Here is a 23,738-nt window from a genome sequence, read left to right on the forward strand (position 1 = left end):
GAGCATTAGCGCTGTATTCATTGCCGATGTGCGCACTAATCTTCGTTTTTGTAGGAAATCGACGAGATCTTCAAGGCTTTTGCTGAAGAAAACAAACAAAAGACGTGCATTGGCACTCCAATCGTGCTTTCTGTGCCGATGGCCCTATCTGTTGGGGGAGCAGCAGCCGTGGCGACTGTCGTTGGTGGGCCCATCGGATTGGCCGCGGTAGCCGCGGGCATTGTGATAGGCGGTGCATCGGCCGGGACCCTTGCTGCTTGGGGCGTCAGCCGTAAAACAGGAAAAATCGCAGCATTCCGGGAGAAACTGGACAGCATCGTAGACTTCAGTTTAAGAGCGGTGAGAGCTTGCTTTTTGTTTTTTTCTCTTTTAAAGCAAATCTTCCTATAGCTAAGTAAAAAGAAAATTCGGCGGTTCTGTGCAGGCGAAAAATTCCCTGACACCCTACTAGGAGAGCCTCGAGCTATTCATGAACAACTAGATCAAACAACAAAAAAAGGTCAAAAATAAGGTAGCGAGTACGAAAGGCGGTCTTGTACTGTTTATGTGGTGGTGAAAAGCAAAAACACTCATGTGCTCGTGATTTCGCCGCACGTTAAAGATCCCCAGGTGGTCAAAATTAATCCGGAGCCATCCACTACGGTGCGCCTCATCGCCTGTGTAGCGTTGGCACGTTAAACCCCATAATCAATCAATTCTTTTTGTGGTATGTGATTGCCGCGTACACCACTATTCTGTTCCAAGTCGAAAGCCTCATATGCTCCACTACGCAAGAAATGCGCACAAATCCACCCTTCGACGGTGGTTGGAAAGCGAAGCTGTAAACGACCCCTAGATGGATTACCCTTGCGATGTCATTTGAATTGACACACGTGGCTCTAAAAGAGTAAAACCGCAGACAATTAAAACCACTTAACCAGACTCTTTACTACTAAAAAGAGATATTCATTGGAAAAGTTAAATCAATGCATCAATAATGAGCGGTGGTTGCTGAAGTTGTATTGGCGGAGCAGATTAGTGGACATTCTTGTTTTTATAAAATTAAAGGAAGCTCAAACTCGGTGTTAAACAATCTCACGTTTCCGTCTCTGTTGCCACTGGCAGAGGTGACAAGATCGGCGGCAGAAACGGAGAAGTGAGACGCCATGTGTCGGCGTGACCTCCTTTAATTTTGAAAACTTCTAGCGCATGCAGAAAGCACACACACGGCCGCTACACGAGCCGTAACAAAACGCACAGCGGCACAAAAGGTCTCGTGACGCAATCACGTGGCATTCAGCAAGAACAATGGGGTAAACACGCAGATGTGCTCAGTGAGTGCATTGTCTGTCTCCCCCGTCTTCTCGTGGGCTCGTAGATTAATCGGTACGACAACGGGCGCTCGCTCCGTTTCTCTATTCGTTCGAGGCTCGACTCCTGGTGGGGCCAATAACTTCATTTATTTGTTTGCGGGAGTTTTCTGTTGCCACCAAAGGTCGCGACCGAACCTTTGGGGGTACAGTTACAAAGCTCTGTTTCAAAAACTATTGTTCTGAGCAGGCGGCACCGAAAAGGGGAACGAAACTAACGGAAAGAGTTTAGTGGGGTTAGATTCCAACCAGGGGTATTCGGAACGAGAGGGTAGAACGCATCAAACTCCTCACAGCCAATCCCCGGCCGCGGCCGACAATTGTGCACATCGTTATTGCGTAGTCGACTTCAGTTATGAACACATGTGTCGTGAACAAGAAGTGAGCCCCACAAAAACAATCTCTGCATAATGATCACACGACTACGAAAGTATGTTAACTTGCCAACTAGAGTGTATGTAGGGCAATCAAGGGCGACTGGCATCGCAGCATCGCAGCCGCCTCCACAATCAACCGTGTGCGCTAATTAGGGCCACAAAACGTCCGTACATCGTCTGGGAGCAGGGCGAAACACAACCACAGAACCGCACATCGATGCATCGTGGGGGAGAAGATTGCGTACACATGACCTCCATATATTTGACAACGGAAGAGCTTGCTTTCCTGGGCGCGCGGGTGACATAGGAAATGAGGAAAGTGTGCGCGCCTGTACACTGCGCACATACTCTGCTTTAGTACACTGCGCAAATACTTTTGTTAAGTTCTGGCCCCTCACTTGTTAATTAAAACCGCCCGGCAACTAGATATCTTTCGCTGGGGTTAGCTTGTTTACCTGTATGGTGTTTTTGGGCGCGAGGGGCGTAAGGAGAGACCGCGGAGGTTTCTTTGTTATTCGCCGCGCTTTTGTGTCCACCCGACGAGCGGGCCCAGAGAGGACGTATACAAACGCGTCGGTCACTCCATAATAGTTGCAAGCGGAGTAAGTTTTTGAAAAAGGATTTCCTTGCGTTCTTTTGTGAAGCCGGTGGAGGAAGAGCGTTGACATTTTAACGACTGCGATTACCGCCACGAGAATCCCCGAAGTGGACGGGAGCTAAAGGTCGGTCAAGGGGTCAAATTTTGGATCAAACATAGGAAGAGGTCACCAGACGTTCTGTCTGTGGGAGTTTCACTGCTCAAAGTTACTGGACGAAGTTTCAGTTCGTCACACGTCTCCACCTGGAGATTCGGCGGCCGGGATGCATCAAAAGGTGGGCGACCAGGCTTTGTTAGGCGCTCCACGTGTCTACAAAGTACAAGAATTCTGGCGGCGCGGTACACAAGCATAGGCGTGCACGGTATGACAATACTTTAAGACGTGCCGCCCGAGAGCCGATTCCCGTCATTAGGTCTGTTTCTAGTTGGTTTGTTTTCATTTCTGTTATATTTGTGTTTTGCGGATTACCTTTGGGTTTCGATATGAAAATGAGACAGGTGGGTCACGTGACTATTTTGAATCTACCTAGCTTTGTTTGTCACGGTGGTAAATCAGTGGCCTAGGGTGCCTCAATCAATGAGCCATCCTCACTCTCATGTTGTCACGTCTTGTTTGTGGGCGGGGTTTTAGGGGTAAAAGCAAGGAGTCTGAAGTTGTTGGAGGATTGAACACGATTCAAGAGAGATTGGGAACAGAGGGAGCACGGCGAGCGCCGCTCGACGCGGGCCTTGCCCGACCTCTTGTATGCGGTCATGAGTCTTGAGAGTTGTAAATACTTAGTGTAAATAAAGTTTACATATTGTACATTTTAAGTTTGCTTGGAGAAGACCGTCGTCAGCTATGTGCCGTCGGCCAACGAGCAAACGAGTCATCGTTTCAGCGATCATCTCATATCATCTCTTCAATCATCGACATCGGCGACCGATACATTTTCTTAATTCAACTACTCTGTTTTAGTTTTTTCTTGTTTTTAACGCGGTAGCGTTATTAGGCTCATTTTTCGATTCCCCCCTGGCTCCTACCTGTCCGCCATCAGCCGTGCTAATCAGGGGTTTACGGAAATACGTCACCGCTGCCACCCGGAAGCTACGACTGAGGCGGCAAGGCTCGAGAGCTCCGCGGAACCTGTAATGTGGCGCTACGACAACACAAGTTTGGAAAGGAGGACAGTGAAACATAGTCAGATACCAAAAAAAAAAGACACCTGCATTCGCCAGATAGCTGTGTTGGTTTTCGTCTACAGAGTTTGTGATTCTTTGGCATTGACACCTCGTTGTAGCGAGGGGAGAGACTGTGCTCCTAGGCATCGGATGAGGATTTGTTCTTAACGTTTTTCGAAAAGAGAAGTGTCGTAATCGTGGTCCCAAGGAGCACGGTATGTGAGTTCGTGTACATCTTGCATAGTGCGTCGTTCGCTTTCATACCATTGGATACGGCTGTCCACGTGACCTTAACTTTCTGCATTATGGATTGGAATATCGTTCCGAAGCAATTGGTATTCTGCCTCCAGAGAACTGTGTAATGTCCTTTGTTAATCTGTAATGATGTTATGGTTTTATTTGATACATCCGCTATTCGGATTACCAAAAGGATGGCGGCAACTTCCACTTTTTCGTTCATGTATTTTAGAGGGTCATGCAGGCACAAAGATTTCCAGAGTAGTCAACTATGACAATTGAAGCCTCGTGTTTTTGTACATCCCGAAGTCGATGTACACTATGGACTCACCATATTGAAACTTTCCCCGAATGAACTTGAGCCTGCCATACCGGCCCTTCTTGTGTAGGATTGTATCCTTTTTTTGGTAGAGGGGAGTTTTTATGCGGGGTCACTGAATCGGTTCCATGTCTATCATGGCGTGCCATGGCTACCTTTCAAAGGGGTGGGGGTGTCTGTCTTATCTTTTCTGTTTGTGGGTGTTTCTTTGGGGGAGCTGTTTCTCACCAAAGGCGGTATGATGGCCTTTCCCGATTTTATTTTTACAACCGCTTTCTTGGATCTCGGAGAGTGCGTTGTTTCCCGGATTTCTCGAAATGCTCTTGGAAGACACAAGACGAGGACCTATTCATCATCCTTATCACCAACATCCTACTTATGAGGACTGCAGCGTGAAAGCCTCTCCTATTCAGCTTCACCCACTGTTGTCCTGCGCTTCCTTAGTCCATTATTTGCTCCGAATGCGGGTATTTTATTCATCCATCGAGTAAATGGCCGTCCCTTTCTTTTAGACCCGTCTATGCATGTTCATTCTTTTATCTTGACGGTCCACCCATTCTTAGTTCCTCTCATGGACATACTTGCGAGATTGACAACTGCCTTATATGCTGTCCTGATGATGGTGTTTCACTTTCTTTGGTGCGGGTAAATTTGTTGTACGGCAGGCTTCGCAGTGTTCTGCTAATTATCAGTGGTTACATGGGTGTTATCGCTTCTTTTCTCTTTTCCTTGCTCTTTATTGTTGGGACGTTTCGCTTTTGGGCAATAGTTTGTTACATTTTCTGTTTTTTGCGATTGTGAGTTGAGAACTACCTGCTTGCCTAGCACCCCACCGAGCAATAGCTCTTACGTGGCTGTTTTTTGGATGATATTCGTACTTATTGTTAGGGTGATTTCTAACTTGGCCGCGTGGCGCCATCTATCGTTTACCAAACCGAGCTTTCAGCGGATACATAACAGTGGGATTATTGAAAAGTATTTTGAAAACTCATGTGATTGGACGCTATATAGTGGGCTTTATTTTAGCTATTTGCGGCTTATATTCCACGCCTTCTTTGATTTCTGAGAGACCGGCGTTAATCCTTTGTAGCCTGTTTTAGTAAGGTCATCCACTGTTGGTGCCGGCATAACTCCCGGTGGAAAACACAGCGCGGTGGCTCACTGGGTAAGGCGTTGTGCTGCTGAGCCCAAGTCCGCTGGTTCAATACCCGGCCGCGGCGGTCGTTCTTCTGATGAAAGCAGAAGACAAAGACGCCAGTGTGTCGAGATTTCGGCGCACGTTAAAGATCCTAAAGTGTACAAAATTCTTCCGAGGGCTTCTACTACGACATACCTCGTAGTCCGCGGGTAGCGTCGGGGCATGAATTACCGGAAGTTTATATTTTTGAACTTCTGGTGGAAACCCGCATTGGTCTGATTACGTAAATTGCGTGCACGGCTGGCGATCATGTCTGCCGATCATGCTACCACCGACTAGGCATAGAGCAATCTTCACCGCGCAGGTGCGGCCCCTGGTGAATAGGCGTGTCCTATCTTTCGTATTCGACTTTGTATCAATGCCTCCTTTCGAAACTTCTGTTGTCGTAGAGCCACATTACGGGTTCAGCGGAGCTATCGAGTCTTGCCGCCTCAGTCGTAGCTTCCGGCTGGCAGCGGTGACGTATTTCCGGGGACGCCTGATGAGCACGGCTGATAGCGGACGGCTAGGAGCCACGCGGGAACCGAAAAATGAGCCTAATAACGCTGTCGTGTTTGAAAAGGATACTATCCTACACAAGAAGGGCCGGTATGGCAGGCTCAAGTCCATTCGGCGAAAGCTTCAATATGACGAGTGTAAAGTATACATCGACTCCGGGATGTACGAAAGCTGGAGGCCCCAATTGTCGTAGTTGACTACTCTGGAACTCTTTGTGCCTGCACGACTCTCAAACATACATGAACGAAAAAGGGGAAGTTGAAGCCATCCTCCTGGCAATGCGAATAGCGAATGTATCAAATAAAAGCATGACATCATTACAGACTAACAAAGGAACACAGAAACACAGTCCTGCGAACACAACCTTTCCCCTGACTACAACGAGGTCTCAATGGCTAAGAATCGCAAACTATGTGGACTAAAACCAACGCAGCTGTCTGAAACCCCATGTGCGTTAAGGAGTTCGGTGGGAAATTCAGACATTAACTTTGAACTCGGCCAAAATAGGCGAAGTATCCACCCTCGTGCGCTCAACATAGCCGTGTCCAAGGGTATGGCCAGGGGAGAACAACTAAAACATAACATATTCCACTTCTTCGAATCATTGGAAGCAGATTTGACCAGCTCGTTTCCCCAGGTTCAGCGCGGGCTAATTGAGAAGGAAAGGAAAGATTTCCTGCATCTGGTGCCGTAGACTAAGGTTCCACCTTTCAGCTCTGCCATCTCTTCAATAAACTACTCCCATTTTCGTAAACCGCAACTATTGCTACCTGAACAAAGATATTGTCTCTGTCTCTCCCTCTCCCTCTCTCTCTCTCTCCCCCCCCTCTCTCTCTCTCTCTCTCTCTCTCTCTCTCTCTCTCTCTCTCTCTCTCTCTCTCTCTCTCTCTCTCTCTCTCTCTCTCTCTCCATGGAAAAAGCAAAATTGTTCAACCCGGCCTAGACATCACGGAATAAACATTTTTATACACTACACGGCTTCCCCTTCGCTCAAACTGACCAACACCTCGCATTTGCTACCTTTCACGCTCACATTTTGAGCCACAGAAGCGCAGAGAGACTTTGCTCTCCTAGGCAACGGCAATTAAAAAACCTGGTTGCTAGACTTTCTTCGATAACCTTTCGTGCTCGTGAAGCATAGATCGGAAATGTAGTAGCTGCGTACGGAAACGCTCCGTTGGAGTCGAACTATCGTTATCGCACCTTACATCTTAGAATACAAGCGTGGGTGACTCAGCAACTTTGTGTTACCACTGTTGCATTTATATATGTCGTTTTAAAAATAAAATTTCAGTTAGCGCTTGTGTCTGTACCTTTCGTCCCCTGTCTAAATATTGCCGCTTCAAAATCCTATAACAAAATATCTGAGAGAGTACGGCCAACGCCTTGGTACATCTATATGCGGCAGAAAGCCAGTAGGATGACATTCCAGTGATAAGAAGCTCTAAACAGACTATACATAACATTCTAATAAGTGTCTTACGATGGTATGTTTTATCTAGCCTATATCTTTCGATTTTAACGGCTTCAGCGTTCGTTTGTTTTTACCTCTGCCCCCGTCTCAGCTGTGATGTATTTTTGGATAATCACGGCAAACCAATGCGCCAAATGAGTCAGCTTCAATTTCTTGCGTGTTGTTCTTTGTGTAAATATAGGGTAGTTTGGACACCTGCCGATCTCTGTTTATAGAGAGCATAGCTTAGAAAGCTGTAAGTAATGCGAAAGCTTTGTTCGTCGATCCTTATTTTTTTTTAGTTTTCCCCGCGTACGCTATTCTGGAACCAGGGTGTATGCCACTCAACACTTAAATGCGATCTCACCGTACTGATTTCGATTTTCTGTTTCGCTTTTGATTGCATCTGGATTGGTTTGGAATAGAAAGAATGGTACCCTATGATATGAAGCATTGCTGACAGGAGAAAACTAGTGTCCTACTAACTACAGTCGTAGTATAAAATACAGCTCACCTTTTACCTTCGGTTACCGCCAGCCGTGAAGAACCGTCCGTATTTTCTGCGCCCAAATTTCCGGCACCCTTGACAAGGCACTGCCCTCACGAATTCTTCAGTCTTGTGACCAGCCGACACTGTGCCATATTGAGACTTCCGCACGCTCAAATGAATTAAACAATTGACCTTAATCAGCTCTCTGAAAGCGCCGTTTGAGAGTTGGCAAGTAAAGAGGTGCCGCGAAATAGGCTACCGCAAACTGCCTTTGAGTAACCGACTCAGCTATGGACTTCAATCGAATAGTTGGAGCACTCTCACACCAGCTTTGAGGGCGTCGAGGTGAATGACTGGGAAAGGCTAGTCTTCCCTCGCTACTGACCACCTAACGTGCTATGAGGAACTGAAATAGTCTCACGTGGGGCAGCATTTTCGCTGCTGACAAAACCATCATGCGCCCTTTCGTTTCACGCCTTGGTACAACCGACGTTACCACTGCTCCGTGACGACCAGTACGTCTGTAATCTTGGCCGTCCTCATACGTCAGTTGTTTTGTGCAGACGTACGGACTGTAGCAAAACGGCGGATTATACTACCTGGAAAGTGGCCATCGATGGACGTCGGAATAATTCTCGTTGACATGTTATTGTACGCAGACATGGGACACCCGTTATCAGACAAAATTTCCGCTTTCGTAAGAAAACGTACAACAGAAGATTTCGAAGCCTAAGAAGGCCGACACTATTCCACGTTTTATCCACTTGCCTGATTAGGCCACTTCGAAATAAATGACTGTTAACATTATTGCCGGGTAATACCTTAAACAGATTAGTCCTCGCACCATCGTTTTTAGCGAAATCAAACCTATATCCCATTGGAAAAAATTCACGCAGATATTATTATCAAAGCGAATGCTTTTTGAGGGCGGCATTATGATCATGCGAACTTATGGGTGACTTTGCAGCATCACATAAAAATAGAACTGCTGTGAAACTACATCGAATGATATAAAACCTGCTAAGGTATACCTACGCCATTCGGATGCCAAAATAAAAACGTTTTTAAAATTTCCCCATAACGCTCAAACCACCAGACAATATGCCATATTCCAGACTTTCCGCTTCCGGAGTTAGGTAACTCTATTTTCTATAGTGCTCAACTTCTTTCTTTGAGGTAAATCTCAGGATCTTTGGTTTTTTTGCGTAGTAACTGCACTTTGCAATTATTTTTTCCCTAGAAAACACACAATCCTAGCACTGCCCTCTTTGCTTGTATGCCATTCTTCAACGTAACGACAAGAATAATGTGTGGTACACGAGGAGGACATTGAAAAGAAGTTATAGGTAGAGGCCTTTATTGCAATGGGCCTCACTGTGGTTGTAATTTTTGTGGTGCTCGGTAAAAATCCCTACCGCAATATTTCACCTCGCTTTTTACAATAGCACATAACTGGGTGGTTCAGTTCAGAATAATATGCAAGGCTACCCATAACCCTCTGGCACACCCACTCCGAACAGAGTGGGACCGAACACCAGCGCTGACTTCTCGGCCGCACCGACGATTATTCAACACAGAATGGATCCCTGGCACTCCGCGACAAACACTAGTATCACTAAAACAAACGCTGATGTCACGAGGTTTGCCCAGAACAATAATTCAACCCTGGGCAAAATTCGTATTCCCCACGGCAAGCAGGCTGTTCATACTCAGAGATTGCATTTCCGAATACTTTATTCCTCGGATACTAAAACGTCACGTACAGCCGTGAGCTCAAGTAACGGGCCACGGGAGTGGTGGCCAAAACTAATCGCTGCGCCGTCTGGTTGCGCGGCGCCTGCTGTCGAGACCACGCACAGCGCAGGCGCGGCCTAGCAGCACAGCACACATGCCGCTATCGCTCGCGTCTTCGCGATTGCCTCGCGCCCCGATAAATTGACGCCAGGGGAACCGCGCGGCCCTTTTGCTCTCTGCTGTGGAAATGGCGCGCTGGTGCAATAGGCGGCAACGCGGTCCCGCTGCCAGAGTTGGCGCGCTGGTGATTATCTGGAGCTTGTAGCTTTTAAATGCAGAGCATTTCTTAGCCTCGCCTGTTCCTGCGTCGGACGGTGTCAACAGTTCCGCGTCCGCAGCAGGTGCGCCTCTCCTTCCCTCCTCTCTCTCAACAGCAGCTGGCGCGCGCATACGTCGTAGTAAGCCCGTTCGCTCCGTCGCGGTCTCGGCGTAACAGGTGCGTGATAGCAGCGCGGTGGGGCGTGGAAGGGCGCGCGCTGCTTGCGCATGCGCGCTCTCCCCCCCGTACTGCTCTCCCTCTACTGCGCGCGCTACAAATATAGCGGCCAGCGGTCGCTCATGTTTCAGTCTCTGCGTTGCTCCTTCCTTCCTTGGTTGACGCTCATGCCCACGTTCACTCGTGTCTGCTACTCCAGCATCACGGAAGAAGCGATGGAAGCAACACTGCCTTCAATCAGTACTGAGGCCCCAATGCTCTGCATTTACTCCTGTTCCCCTCGCGGGAAGGCGCGGGAATTTTTTTTTTTGCACCCCCTACCCCACCGCGTCATATATTGAAGCAGATAATGAATCAGAAAAATATCACTGTGCAGTCAAAGAACATAAGAAAAAATACTGTCTTTGTCGGTTTTGATGATGGATGCGAAATTATAGGCGTCCTGAGAATGTTACCGAAGTTGAAAACTATTCATGCTAAGCTTACATAAGCTTACATGCTAAGTACATAAGCTTACACATTCACAAATACTGCTGTGTTTAGGTATGTACTACATTGCTCTATGAAACTTCGTTTGCCGTACGCGGCACCTGTGTCCTCTCGCAAGTGCTCAGGAAAATCCAGCTTCGCAATTTTTTCAAGTGCGAGGCACCGACACATACATTTAACGTTCAAAAACTGCGTTGCGTTCTGGGGTGCCATTGAACCCCGCTTTGAACCCCAAGCGACTATCGAAACGCATACAAACTAGTTTTCAATTAGATTTATTTGCACTTGGAAACGGCATTGACAGTTCTAGCGCACTTCTGTGACACGAGTTGAAATTGAAGGAATTGATCCAAAGAGGGATCGGTCAGTCGATGATTTAAGATGAAAACATTACTAGCTTATGGTCGACGGCATGCTGCAAACAAACGACGGTATAATAAAAAAAAAACAAGTTTATTTACACAAAGCATTGCACAGGGCCGTCGTTCTCAGATGGGAGTCCGCAGAGAAAAAAAGGTCGGTGAAGACACCTGAAGACACTCCGTGAAGACACAAAAGTCCGCGAAGGTCCGCGATACTCACAAGTTCCTTTTATTTTCAAAGCCTGCCGCGAACTACAAAAAAGTGGATTAACCGCATGATATGCTAGAATAACTTCTCCGCACAGCACAAATTTTAAAGCTCGCTTTTTGCACAACGTTTCAGTTATGCAGAAAAGTCACACTCAAAAGGCGGGCATGGAGAGATGTGTATGAGTGACTTTCGCTGCAAGGGTTAATGGTGGGACAATACGACACGTATCACCATATTTCATCGTGGGGTACCCCACCACTTTTGCAAGCCCAGAAGGAGTCCTCGGCATGCTACCGGCCGAGTATTACTGATACAAAAGATCAGGGGTCGGGCAAATCCCAAGTCCTGCGGCAAGCCCTATTTCTTTCCCAACGCCATGCACTTAAGTTTAATTACAAACGTCCCGCCTCCAAAACATACGTCACAACAAAGAGTGAGGAGGACATATCAGTTACCCGTATTCTAGGCCCCTGACCGGGCACAAATACAGTCAGTTGTTGTCTACATAGATAGCCATATGACCCAACTCTAGCTCACGCTCTCATACGGAAACTCGAAGGTGTTTATCTAAAACACGCTACCGAAGAAACAACGAGACAACAGATCTCAACTGAGAGACTTGCATCACTCAACAACCAAACCTCGGGTGCTCCGTATAAATTCCTAGCCATGCAATGCACGCGTAAAATTAAGCTCCGCGCAGAAGATTCCCTTTTTGTGACAGCCGGCGCCGGTATTCGAAGAAGACGGGCTGCGCAGGCATTACAGAAGAGCCATCACTCACTCGTTCTTCAACATATCTCTGCGGTAGTGGCTACAGCCGTAGGCCCGCGAGGAATCGAAACGCGACTGCGTAGGTTTAACAACATAATCCCCGTGGACACATTTTCGTGTTCAACCCGTTTAAACCTCTTGACCCCTCGACTGACTTCACAGTTCTCGTGCCTTTACTGAGAGCTTCTGTCTACCATGACCCTTATAACACACACAAAAACAATTATCGTCACCTCCCTAACCCAGGACAAAAATGGTGCCGCTCAGGTGGCAAAAACACTGGTAACAATGTTTGACACTTTGTCAGCTCACCTACGCCCGTTTCAGGCATAATACGCGACATCCAGACTTTCCCAGGAGCGACGGAAGGCAAAAAACGTTCCCACACGAGTGTTCCGCAGCCCAACGCACATCAGCCCAGCCGACATAAAAGCAAATAAACAAAATATCAAAACGAGAAAACTAGCCCGTACACCATCTTGAGCTAAGAGAAAGCAGCCACGTTGGTCGGCCCTTTTTTCGGATGTATTTACTTCAATGCTCTACCACTGTGACCTTGTGATACCTAAGAACAGAAAGGGCACGAGCCGTATACGCAGCCACAGCACGCTATGTGTGACAGCGTAGAACCATTGCCGCATATCAGGTGAGTAGCAGCGGTTTCAATGATAGGGCGGTACCCAGCAGTGTTCCCCTAACTGCGCGGCGTGATTCCCTGGCGCTGATTTATCGAAGCAAGAATCAGTCGCTAAGGGGCAAGTGGTAGTGGCATGAATGCAAAACTGGTTGGTCGCGCCTGCACTGAGCGCAGCCTCGACAGCTGGCTCCGCGCAACCAGGCGGCGCAGCGATTAGTTTTGGCCACCGCTTCCGTGGTCCGTTTACTTCAGCTCACGGCTGTACAATAAATGAAACTGAAAACATGCCAACAAATATACAATATTCAGTAGCTAGCCCGTTTTCGTATTTCCAGTTGTTTTTGTTTATTGTCTTATGAATTTACTTATTGTTTTATCTTTGCATACATTGTTGCACCTTGATTGCTAATGAATTGCATACGGGTACTCGTATTTTATTTGCATATAACCGTATTACTGATGTATTTTTGTTTTTTCTGTCTTTCTGCTGTGTATATTACACTTTGTTCACTTAAATATTGTACAGGGGGTCCCCTTGCAGTCCTCGACTATGGGAGCTCCTTTTGTATATCAGGCACATGTTATCTATTTTCTATAATAATAAACTAATTCTAAATTGAACTACACAGGCAGAGAAAACCGCAAAGTGAAAAGTGCGGTGTTGCCCCTAAGTGGAATTTCGAGGGATTAATACCGGGAGGACGCTCTTGCATAGCGTTCTGAGCACACGGCAGTTATCCAGTCGCTTAGATTATGGCCAATTAAATGCCGATGGCGGATATTTTAGGCAGCGATGCCACAAAAATATTACAATGTGCGACTTTCCGCATGTTTTGTGATATCGCTGCATACGTTTGGCTTTGTTTCTGCGGAATTTCGCTTTCTAAAATGGTTTTTGAAAATTCCTTCTCCCTTGCATGTCATTCATATCTGTGCCAATTTCTTGGCAGATGGTTGGCCTGAAGGAAAAGTTTGAGGATTTTGAAATGCCCGCACAGCGTGATTTCAATTCAAGAAATGAATGCAGGTAGGTATAATGAGTTTACTGTCTTCTGATATTGTCATGGAGGGCATAATATGCAAGGTGAACCATTTGACATCGCGAGTAAGGCAGTGAGCGAAACAGAGAGATAAGATCCCGAGCACTGCATATGACGCCTTTATTATTTTGGAAAATCCCCGAGACACGCAGAAAGTGTTGATGGGATTCAGTTTCCTTTTGGAGCCCCGCCAGAGTGCCAATATAACCGGGAACTCTGGCTGAGTGGCTTCAATTGGCGAAACTATTTTCATTGAACTGGGGTAGTTTTTTTACGCCACACACACATCGAGATTTATATAGCAGTGGCATGTCGTTTAGATCTTTACGGTTTTAAAACAGCAAACTTAACTTTGCAAACCGTAATTAGTTCCATTGCCTTCTTGACTTCATCTCCATCGCGGGAATAGGCACGCTCAGTATTCCTTGCAAGAAAAAAGGACGTGTGGTAGAGTGTTGCACTCGTTCCTTACCCACAATATAAATATACGAGACCAGGAAGACCATTCCAAGAGTTCAAGCTATCGCACTGGTGTCGACGCTTCTTGGCTTTCAAAGAATTTGACACAAGCTATGAATGCAAATGACCGCCAGTACCCTCGTTGTTGAACACAGCTTTAAAGTGTGAGCATCGCTGAAGCAATTCCTGGCTCACTTAGGGAAGCAGTAAACACCCAAGGTCTGTGTCATGGGTTCAAAAATCTAGTTTGCTGTGGACGCGTTTATACGCGGGGATAGTACTCTCATTGTTTGTGAGCCGTCATCTCATTGCTAACGCGGCTACGCAGCGGCTTTACTACCCATGCAGCTGAAGAAAAGGGTGATATATACACTGTTGAAAAATTAACAGGATACCGAAGAACTCTTATGCTGTAACAGATAAGAAACGTTAATTGCCAATTACCTAACAAAATTCCTCGTACTCTGCGCACTGCCACAGCGACCTGAGAACCAAATTACCGCTGCTCCACTAGACGAGGTAGAAGGCTGAGTACGATTCTCGGCACGGATAGAACTAAGAATAGCGTGTGCTTTTGTATACGTCATCACTTTTCATTTGCATTTGGCCCAGCCAGCAGTTTTTGCTTAGAACTCTTTTACTCACTGAGGCGAAGCGGAGTCAAGGACAAATGTTTGGCTATTCAAAATTATAATTACATTGGAACCGCCCTAACAAAATTAGTGGGCCCATGGAATTTGGTCTTGCACCATCGAAACAACCCAAACTATCAACGAGTGAAGCCTCCATGAACGGGTACAGGGGATAGAGGGGCCGAGAACGTGCCGGAAAAATGGGGACGGAAGAAATCCAGATGATATGAGGGGGATCTGCGGGAAGGCTTTAATAAGGGAGCAATGGTGAAGTGCAGGCTTGAATGAATAAAGCGGTAGAGTGGGGAGGACAGTGGCAAAAGGATATAAAAGCTTGAATGTGTGGTGGTACGAGTAGGTGAGGCGAAGGATGGAGGGTCGGCTTCGCCTGCAGGGCGATGATATTGAGAGGTGAGGGGTGGTGGGGATTAGTGCAGGTCGCGATTTGAAGGGGTTGAGCAAGGGGGTGGGTGCGTGAAGGGATTTCAGTTCTTCAATAAAAAATGTCACCGAACCAGGACCGCAAGGCCCATGGAGCCACACAGCACTGATAAGAATGGTCTCCCAAGTCACAGTGATCGTCTTCGCTAAAAATAGCGCGGTTGCGTCCGACAAGGACGTCCGCAGAAACGTGGGATTCAAAAGTGGAAGGATGGAAACCAGTTTGGTACCTTTTGGTTTTCCAATGAGAAAAAGCTTGCACGCTTTCAATATTCCCGGTTCGTGCTTGCTGCCATTCATTCATGCTTCATTGAAGAAGGCAGTGATGAAGGACGTTTTTTCGGCCGAAATCAACATGGCCTAAACAAGAATACATTTATTTTTTCGAAGTCCGCCTAATGATATTTTGCCAACAACTTGCAGAAACGGCACATTTCCGGCTTTACCGGCTTATTGGTTTATTCGCATCGATGTTCACCCTGGTCACCTTTACACAATGTTGCAAGCTTCCATTCCATCTGACGAACCCAGCCATGGCTACAAGAAATATCGCTTCTTCTGGGGAGTGTCCCCGAATAACGTACTTACCTACAATGACCCAACGTTTAAAGTATAGAGAACGCTGCCGTGTCACGGATAGATGGAAAGATGTTATGGAAGCAGCCGCTACGCACATCGTGATGAAAGCAGCTGTACTAATATTGCCGAGACGTTTTTGGGCCACGCCGTCAACGCCGCAGGAGCCCTGCCTGACCCGGCAAAAACTTCAGCCATTGCGGACTTCCCAAGACCCAAAGACAATAAGGGCGTGCGAAGATTTCTCAGACTGTGCGCATACTACCGGCGCTTCGTCGCAAACTTCGCACGCATTGCCGAGCCACTCACGCGCTTGACGAAGGATAGCACCCCTTTCAGCTGGGAAAACGCCCAAGAAAAAGCATTCTGCGAGCTGCAACAACGCCTGCAAAACCCGCCCATGCTCGCTCATTTCGACGAAAACGCCGAGACAGAAATGCACACGGACGCCAGTGATGTAGGCTTGGTTGCCGTCCTCGTCCAAAAGTAAAGTGGTTGCGAGAAATTAATCGCTTCTGCTAGCCGTGGTCTGTCAAAGGAGGAGAAAAAATACTCAGTCTCTGCGAAAGAGTGCCTCGCTATTATATGGGCGATTTTAAAATTTCGCCCATACACGCTTGGCAGACCATTAAAGGATGTGACAGACCCCCACGCACTGGGTTGGCTCGCAAATTTAAAGCACCCCTCTGGGCGTCTTGGGCGATGGAGCTTGCGCCTACAAAAATTTGAAGTCACAATCGTCTATAAAACCGCCAGGAAACACTCCGACGCCGACTGTCTGTCCCTCGCCCACGTTGACGCATCACCTCAAGACTTCGATGAAGAGAGCGCGTTCTTCGGAGTCGTGGCGCAGAGTGACCTAGCCGCCCAGCAGCGTTGCCGACCCCGAGTTACTTGTCATGATCGACTACCTCAGAGGACGCAACGTCGCTGTGCCGAGGGCCTTTAAACGCAACTTACCTGCATTCAGCCTGAAAAACTCCGTCCTTATGAAGAAAAGAGTTTTAGCCCCTTAACGAGAACGAATTATCTTCTTGTCATCTCGCAGATCTTCGTTACGAAACTTTGGAAGCGTGCCACGACGACCCGTCTTCAGGACATCTCGGCACAGCTCGCACAATTGAAAAAATCAAGGTGAAGTATTACTGGCCCCGCCTTACATCTGACGTCACCCACTACGTCCGGAGCTGCCGTGACTGCAAGCGACGAAAAACGTCGCCGACGAGACCCGCCCGACTTCTGCAGCCGATCGCCGTCCCATCGAATCACTTCCAGCAGATTGGAATGGACCTTCTGGGACCGTTTCCTGCGTCACGATCTGAAAACAAGTGGATTGTTGTAGCGACAGACTATACGACGCGCTACGCAGAGACCACCGCTCTTCCGAGGGGGACTGCACAAGAAGTGGCGAAGTTCTTTATAAGCCAAGTTGTGCTGCGACACGGCACCCTTGAAGTCCTAATCATGGACCGCGGAACGGCCTTGACGGCGGAGATCATGCAAAGAATCTCACGCTATGGCACCATGGATCACCGATGAACGATGGCATACCACCCCCAAAAGAACGGACTAACGGAACGTTTGAACAAGACGATTGCGGATATGCTGTCCATGTACGTCGACGTTGAACATATGACCCGGGACGAGGTGGTCCCATATGTCACGTTTGCATTCAACACAGCTCGCTCGAGTTCGTACAACGGACCAGCAGCTGGTGTATGCCGGCCGCTACGACCTCCGACGCCGAGACGCCGAGTACCACTCTGGAGATCGTGTGTGGGTTTGGACTCCCATCCGACGACGCAGACTCAGTGAGAAGCTTCTGTGACGGTATTTCGGACCCTACAAGATTCTACGACGTGTTGGCCAACTTACCTACGAAGTGATCCCGATGGTGATTACGGCACATCACGACGACGCACGCAACCCGAAGTCGTCCCCGTGGTTCGCCTTGAAGCTTACTGGGCAAGATGACGGACTTTTTTGTTGTTTCTTCGGACTGTCGTTTTATTTGAGCATCGGGTCGATGCACTCTCAGAGGGGGAGTAATGTCGCGAACTAGGCAGGGGTTTGTTTGTTTGTGTTTTGTTTTTAGTGCCCGGCCGCGCCAGGCTGTGTTATCTGTGTCCTAAGCGAAGCGCGTGTTCCGTTCTTTACTCTTTGCCGCATGGGTTATCTCATTGTGATACAGAGAGCGTTTCGCCCTAACCTCACTAGCCTCGAGTAATCTTCTTTGATATAATGTAGATGTAAATCGATGGGTCGAGAAACACTCGCGCCGAAAGATAAAAGCTTGCAGGCCAGACGCCGTGGCATTCCGATCGCCGACGCTGGCTTGCGTACGTCACTTTGTTGACGGCTGCTTCGCCGCCTGTGTATTCTTTGAGTTGTTAGGGGAGCACAAGTTCGCTCCAATAAACTTGTTTTCCTTGAAGACAACTGCGTCGTCTTTGGCATCGGGACAATATTGGACATTCGACTGCGCAAACAGCATGGGCCCATCCAGCAGAAGCAACATCATTTCCAGCACAGGTGCTATTAAAGGCTTTAACCTATTGGTGGTGCTGGTATTGCGGACGCTTTCAGTGAACAGGCGACATCACATCAAAATCCGGCGCCCCTCATTCGTAGAGAATGCACCGCACATTGTTGGAACGAGGCCAGTGAACCAAAGACGTTGTCCAACAAAAGTACAGACGCGTGAATGTCGTTCCCAGGAATACGTTATAACCTCCACTCAATTGGAAGTTGTTTGCAAAGCGATGCATCACACTTTTCAAGACAGAACACGAGGCTCTTCATGCGTTTCGTTATGCAGGTGGTTCGTTTGTAAACGTGCTGTCATTTCAATTTGCATTACAACTGAAGCTTCTCCCAAATCTTCTCACATAGTTATCAGAACACAAATTCTTGCGTGTTCATCAATAGGCTGGGCTTACTGAAAGAACGACAGACTGAGTTGCGTCTGGTTTAAAAGGTTCGCCATCAGATTTCACCATTACATCTCCCTGAAGTGATGGTGTTCTTCCGACGACCCAGAGGTTCGCCTTACAAGATACACACGACCACCGAATCAAGACTAACACATGTCGTAGATGTTCAACTTGTCTTGTTCCGGAAAATTTAGGAATTTTAATAGCCTTTTTTGTTAAAACAGAGTAGCCTGAAACCAAAGCGTCGTCATACCTTGTGCAGCAAGCAGTGATTGTGTTTGATATAAAACACCTGCACCAGATCTTCTACGTAAGTGAGACCTTCATGATACTGCATCATGTACACAGGTGTAAATTTTAGGGCCCGCCACTACGTGCACACATTTCTGGTTGAAGGTCTGGAAAGTGTATTGTTTCCTGTTGGTGAGATTTAGTTGCTTTCTGCATGGCTGATGAAATACAGAAGCTTTTCGCGTTCGCCTCGGTCTCCGCGCAGAGCACTCGACTGGCTACTCTCCTGAAATCATCCTAATTATGGCGGCGCAATACTGTTACTTTGCACCAGACATATCTTAAACACTTGCAACCAGGGCAGCGCTGGTGGTGGTCTACAATCAGGGTTTTCGTACGCAGGGACAAGGCGCCCAAAAACGTGGAGACAACCTGGACGCCAGTAATCCGTGCCAAGGATGACCACAGCTTCGAGTTTGATGAGGTGGCATTGAAGCGCATTTTGCTAGCCGATCACGTGAAGGACATGCCCGTCGTAGTGGTATCCGTGGCAGGGCCTTTTGGCAAAGGCAAGTGCTTTCTGCTGGACATTTTCATCCGCTACATGCGTAGCAGGGGCCAGACCGGCTGGCTGAACTACTCCAAAGTATACCAGGGACGCCTCAAGCAACGTGTTAGCGGCGAGCACGACACGACTGGTATTCTCCTCTTGGACGAGATCTTTGTGGTGAGAATTGCGTTGCTTGTAGTTGACTCTGGCTAATTCTCTCTGAATGTGGGATCTGCGCAGGTTACCACAACCCAAGGTCAGCAACTGGCGGTGTTGTTTATGTTAACTCAAGGGCCATTTGACGGTGGGCTCGCTATGAGGGATTGTACCAGACTTTTTGCTTTAAGCGCCATGACTAGCTCGGTCCAGATCTACAACCTCTCTCAGAACATCACGGAGAATGACCTTCGACACCTACAGCTCCTCACTGACGAGTACGAAACCTTGGTCGAGCAGGTGAGGATAACAGGGGGTGCAAGGGAGGCTTGAACTACAATAATTTAGGCTCTTTGCTCCGTTTTTTGTCCCACAGGGAAAGTCAGAAAAGCCGTACCAGAAGCTTTTATTCCTGGTCAGAGACTGGAGTTCTTCATATCAAGCTAGGTATGGCTCGGTAGATGGCTCAATCATCTCCGATAGTCTGTTACAGACGTCGGAGGGGCACCCCCAAGAATTTCAGCACCTGTGGGAACGCATACGGTCCTGCTTCACACAGATCAGTCTCTTCCTTATGCCCCACCCGGGTCCCAAGGTATGAATTAAGCTATTATACTCTCAAGCAGCTTAAACTCTAATGTAAAAACAGGCAACCAGACAATGCGGAACCGCACAAGAATGCAACGGCTCGCAATGTAGCCTGACAGTGGCATGATTTAAGCTATTAACTAACTATCTCGTATAGGGTTCTGTGAATGTGATTGCGCAATGAGAGATAGTCTGAACAATTAAATGACAATAATTGGCGTGATTCGTAGTATAAGAGAGGCGGGCACGGTTCCACAATATATGTGCGTGGGTTTGGCATCGTGAAGGGGCGCATACAAAATTTTCTGAGTGGAATTCAGAATAGTTCTTTTTTTTACTTTTCTGACCACCCCGAAATGCTCTCAATGGCATTCTGATATGGCGGTCGGCATTCAGTACGAGTTTCGTAGAAAATAGGGGTAAGGTTGTACCAGAGTCTGTCAATGCTTTTCGAAAGGCATTGAAGGACTCTGGTCATACTTTTGAAAATGAGAAGGTCCCCACAGTCAGTGTGGGTCTCCACAAAAAAGTGCACATGTACATTCAAGAAACATGATAGGCATTGTTACACCTCTCTGGTTGTTAACAAACTGTGGTGCTATAAAGACCGCCAAAAAGTAATTGATTGTTGTCATATTAAAACGTACTGACAAAATGACAACTCGCTTAGTGACGACGAGCCCTAAGAAATTTAGTAGTTTAGACGTAGAGGATGATAGTTTGTTTAGTTATACTTTGCGGACGTAGTGTTTATGTAGGTGTTGTTATACAAAGTTCAGCCCTGAAGCCTAAACAGACAAAAAACCGAAATTTCGAATCTCGTGGTAACGTCACATTGAGGAATGAATGTTCCCACTTCCTTGCTGTATTATATTACCACTTTCAGCCAATGGAGGGAGCTTATTCGCCGCGTATGCATCTCTGTAGTCTATAAGATACTTCGAATGCTTGCGCACATTTTATCCTACGCAATATTTACCCAGTTGTGCCATTCAAAATAGAGACCAGGCTTTGCTGTTCTGGGCCTTTTACCTTTGTCTATCGGGTCATTCTGAATAACGCAGTCTGTGTATTTATATAAACTTACTTTTCAGTTTGACAACTTGGACTTGTTTGGCTCTGTGCTATGATTTCCTCTCGCGGCTAGTTCGTTTCAAGCTTTTGTACCGCTTATGTGTTCTACATTGTTAGATACAACCGCGCTGTCCAGGGCAAACAAAACGCACCAATATTCGAACTTTTATGCCACTCACACCTGCAAGGGTGACATAACCAAGGCCTTACACGCCTTCCACACAACTTGAATATTCTCCTAATGCAGAAGGCTAAATTTTTTTCAAGCTACCGCCTACGCTTATTGGTCATTATCATCTGACTGCTGCTAGGATGTGGTTATAAACAGCCCAAGTCAACTCAGCGGGCTAACTTGAACTGTCGTGGGGATTCGGTGCTCATGCAGGTGGCGTCTGCGACAAGCCTGTCAGACATCAACGATGGCTTCAAGAAACAGCTACAGGAGCTAGTGCCATCCTTACTGGCGCCAGATAAGCTCCTGGTTAAACAAATCAACGGAGAGACCGTCACTTGCCAACAATTATTGACCTATTTTGAGGTAGGGAAAATCTCATCTGTGGTCGCAAACAGGGCTTACTGACATCTCTTTTTCGTAGTTGTACGCGAATAAAGTCCTCGAAGACGAGCGACAGGAAGAAAGTTCCCCGCTAGAGGTTTGTTATTAAGGTATGTTTGCAGTGGCGCGAGGTTTACTTTTGGCATGAAATGTTATAGGTGGAGGACGAAGCGAACGACCTGGTGGGAACAAACGGAGCCACCGACAACGGTTACACGAGTGACCTAGAGCAAGTAGGTGATCTCTTCATTTCGGCAAATAAAAAATATCCAGTAAATAATGTGTCCAGTCCATCTCTGGCTAGTCGGGGCATGATTGTGTAGCGTACTTTGTATAGAATTTGGAATTTGGAGAAGGCAGACGACGGCGTGGGTGCTGCTGTATGTCTTCTCCTAAGATTTGTTATGCCAATAACCACCCCTTACCGATTTTGTTGTCCTCTGTGTCATTTTCCCCTCATCGAAGGGGGTTGCAGTTTATTTGCTCTGCAGAAAGGCTCTTGGTTCAAAATATTCGGCAGAATTCATTTCCTACCTGTTTATAATCCCAAGCGTAGCCTTGGCTCATTACATCCGAAGATGACATTTATGAAACATGCTTTGCCCAAACACTTTTTATTGGGTGTGGCTGATTCGAAGATCGAAACCGAGTTTTACATTCCTTCTTAGCTGAACTAGCTTTAGCACGTTTTTCCATATATTACAAGCCCGTATTTATTGACCGCTTTCAAGAGAACGGCAGATATAACGAGTGGCGGGATCGAGAGGTGATCTGACAACTCTCCAGACAAAAAGTCGGTTACTTCACCCTTTTATTTATCATACTCCCACTAAAATGTTCGTCCTTGACCATTATACGTCGTTTACAACTTGTTTATGACTTCAGGCGTCCGAAATTAGGAATTTAGATGTCCAAAAGGGCAGCAAGTTTTTGCAATAATTTTTTTGCATGATATACTTGCTGCGCCATTACCGGTTGCAGACGATCATTTCAACTGAAAGCTTTTGTAACAAGTGGGGGACTAAACGTAAAATACATTACATGATGGGGAAGCTACCCACGTGTTAGTTCAGCTGTGACTACATCATACGGGACAAGTGAGTTTGTATTCAGTTCAGTTCGTTTATTCACCAAAAGAGATCTAGATGACTATACATGGATTCCTGGGCTAAAAGTTGTATAAACAACTTGACTAGGGCCCAGGCGATTCATGGCGCGGCATACAAGACATTGAATATAGTAAAAAAATATTAGGAACAAGTGCAATGTTTGTTTTTTTAAGATGTGTATGACATAAACAACAATAAAAATTGCAGTAGATATCACAAAACATAGCATTTATAGAAGGATACTGAATGAAACATTAGCAAAGAGCACTGTTTGTGAGCAAAATAAAAGAAAAAGAAATAAGGGGACAAGCAGATGTACGTAACTTAGTACAATGCAGCAGCGACGGATAATTGTTTGTATAAGTAAACGTATAAGCGGAGAAAATACAAAGAGAGAGAGCAGGTTTTACCTCCAACATAACAAACAACTACTAAAAATATAAGCGCAGACACTGGCAACCCAGTTTAACCACCCAGTTTAACCACCCAGTTTAACCACCCAGTTTAACCACCATTATTATGATTGTTCTTGCGTGCACCCTCCAGCTTGTCGCAGGAGTTAGTCTCCTGAAGGCGAAAACACAGTGGTGTAACTGCCCTGAATTGGATGCCTTGAGATTGTTGACAGTGTGAGACCCCTTGCAAATTGGGTGTTTGTCGCAGCTGTCCGATGAAGACGAGCCCTCCTCAAGGCCCGACATGATCGAGAATCACAGCCAGCAGCTGCAAGGGTCAGCAGCGGAGTGGTTTTCACCCAGTTCCGGGGATCCCGAGGAGGACTTCTCCCAGCCAAACCTCAACAGGCTAACACAGGCAAGTCGAAGGGTAAACGCTCCAGCTGCAATGTCATGTCATGGGAGCCCTAGAGTGTTTCTGGTAGGAGTCGTTACTATTTCGAAGGCGACTCGCCTCCCAAGCCTAATTTAGAGAGAAGACGCATTGCGTCGTTGCTGTGTGCTCTGTGACGTAGGTGAGACACCGCATTGTTTCACCAACTTATCGGCACGCTT

The 23,738-nt window shown here is 47.0% G+C and overlaps 1 protein-coding gene across 3 annotated transcripts in view; it reads left to right on the plus strand.

Moving 5' to 3' along the window:
- Positions 1-23,738, plus strand: part of LOC144142312 (uncharacterized) — a 50,141-nt gene that overhangs the window by 20,846 nt on the left and 5,557 nt on the right. For 2 of the 3 annotated variants that reach the window (XM_077673721.1, XM_077673720.1), the window contains exons 10-18: positions 55-339; positions 13,334-13,410; positions 19,098-19,422; positions 19,486-19,701; positions 19,778-19,996; positions 21,449-21,601; positions 21,660-21,716; positions 21,778-21,852; positions 23,392-23,541. In XM_077673721.1, coding sequence (XP_077529847.1) covers positions 55-339; positions 13,334-13,410; positions 19,098-19,422; positions 19,486-19,701; positions 19,778-19,996; positions 21,449-21,601; positions 21,660-21,716; positions 21,778-21,852; positions 23,392-23,541 — 1,557 coding nt within the window. The remainder of the gene's footprint in view (positions 1-54; positions 340-13,333; positions 13,411-19,097; positions 19,423-19,485; positions 19,702-19,777; positions 19,997-21,448; positions 21,602-21,659; positions 21,717-21,777; positions 21,853-23,391; positions 23,542-23,738) is intronic. The other variant, XM_077673722.1, reaches the window with a different exon arrangement.

This window comes from Haemaphysalis longicornis, unplaced genomic scaffold (genome assembly GCF_048455015.1).
Source record: "Haemaphysalis longicornis isolate Haplotype H1 unplaced genomic scaffold, Haemaphysalis longicornis Haplotype H1 scaffold_6, whole genome shotgun sequence".
In the NCBI taxonomy this organism is placed as follows: domain Eukaryota; kingdom Metazoa; phylum Arthropoda; class Arachnida; order Ixodida; family Ixodidae; genus Haemaphysalis; species Haemaphysalis longicornis.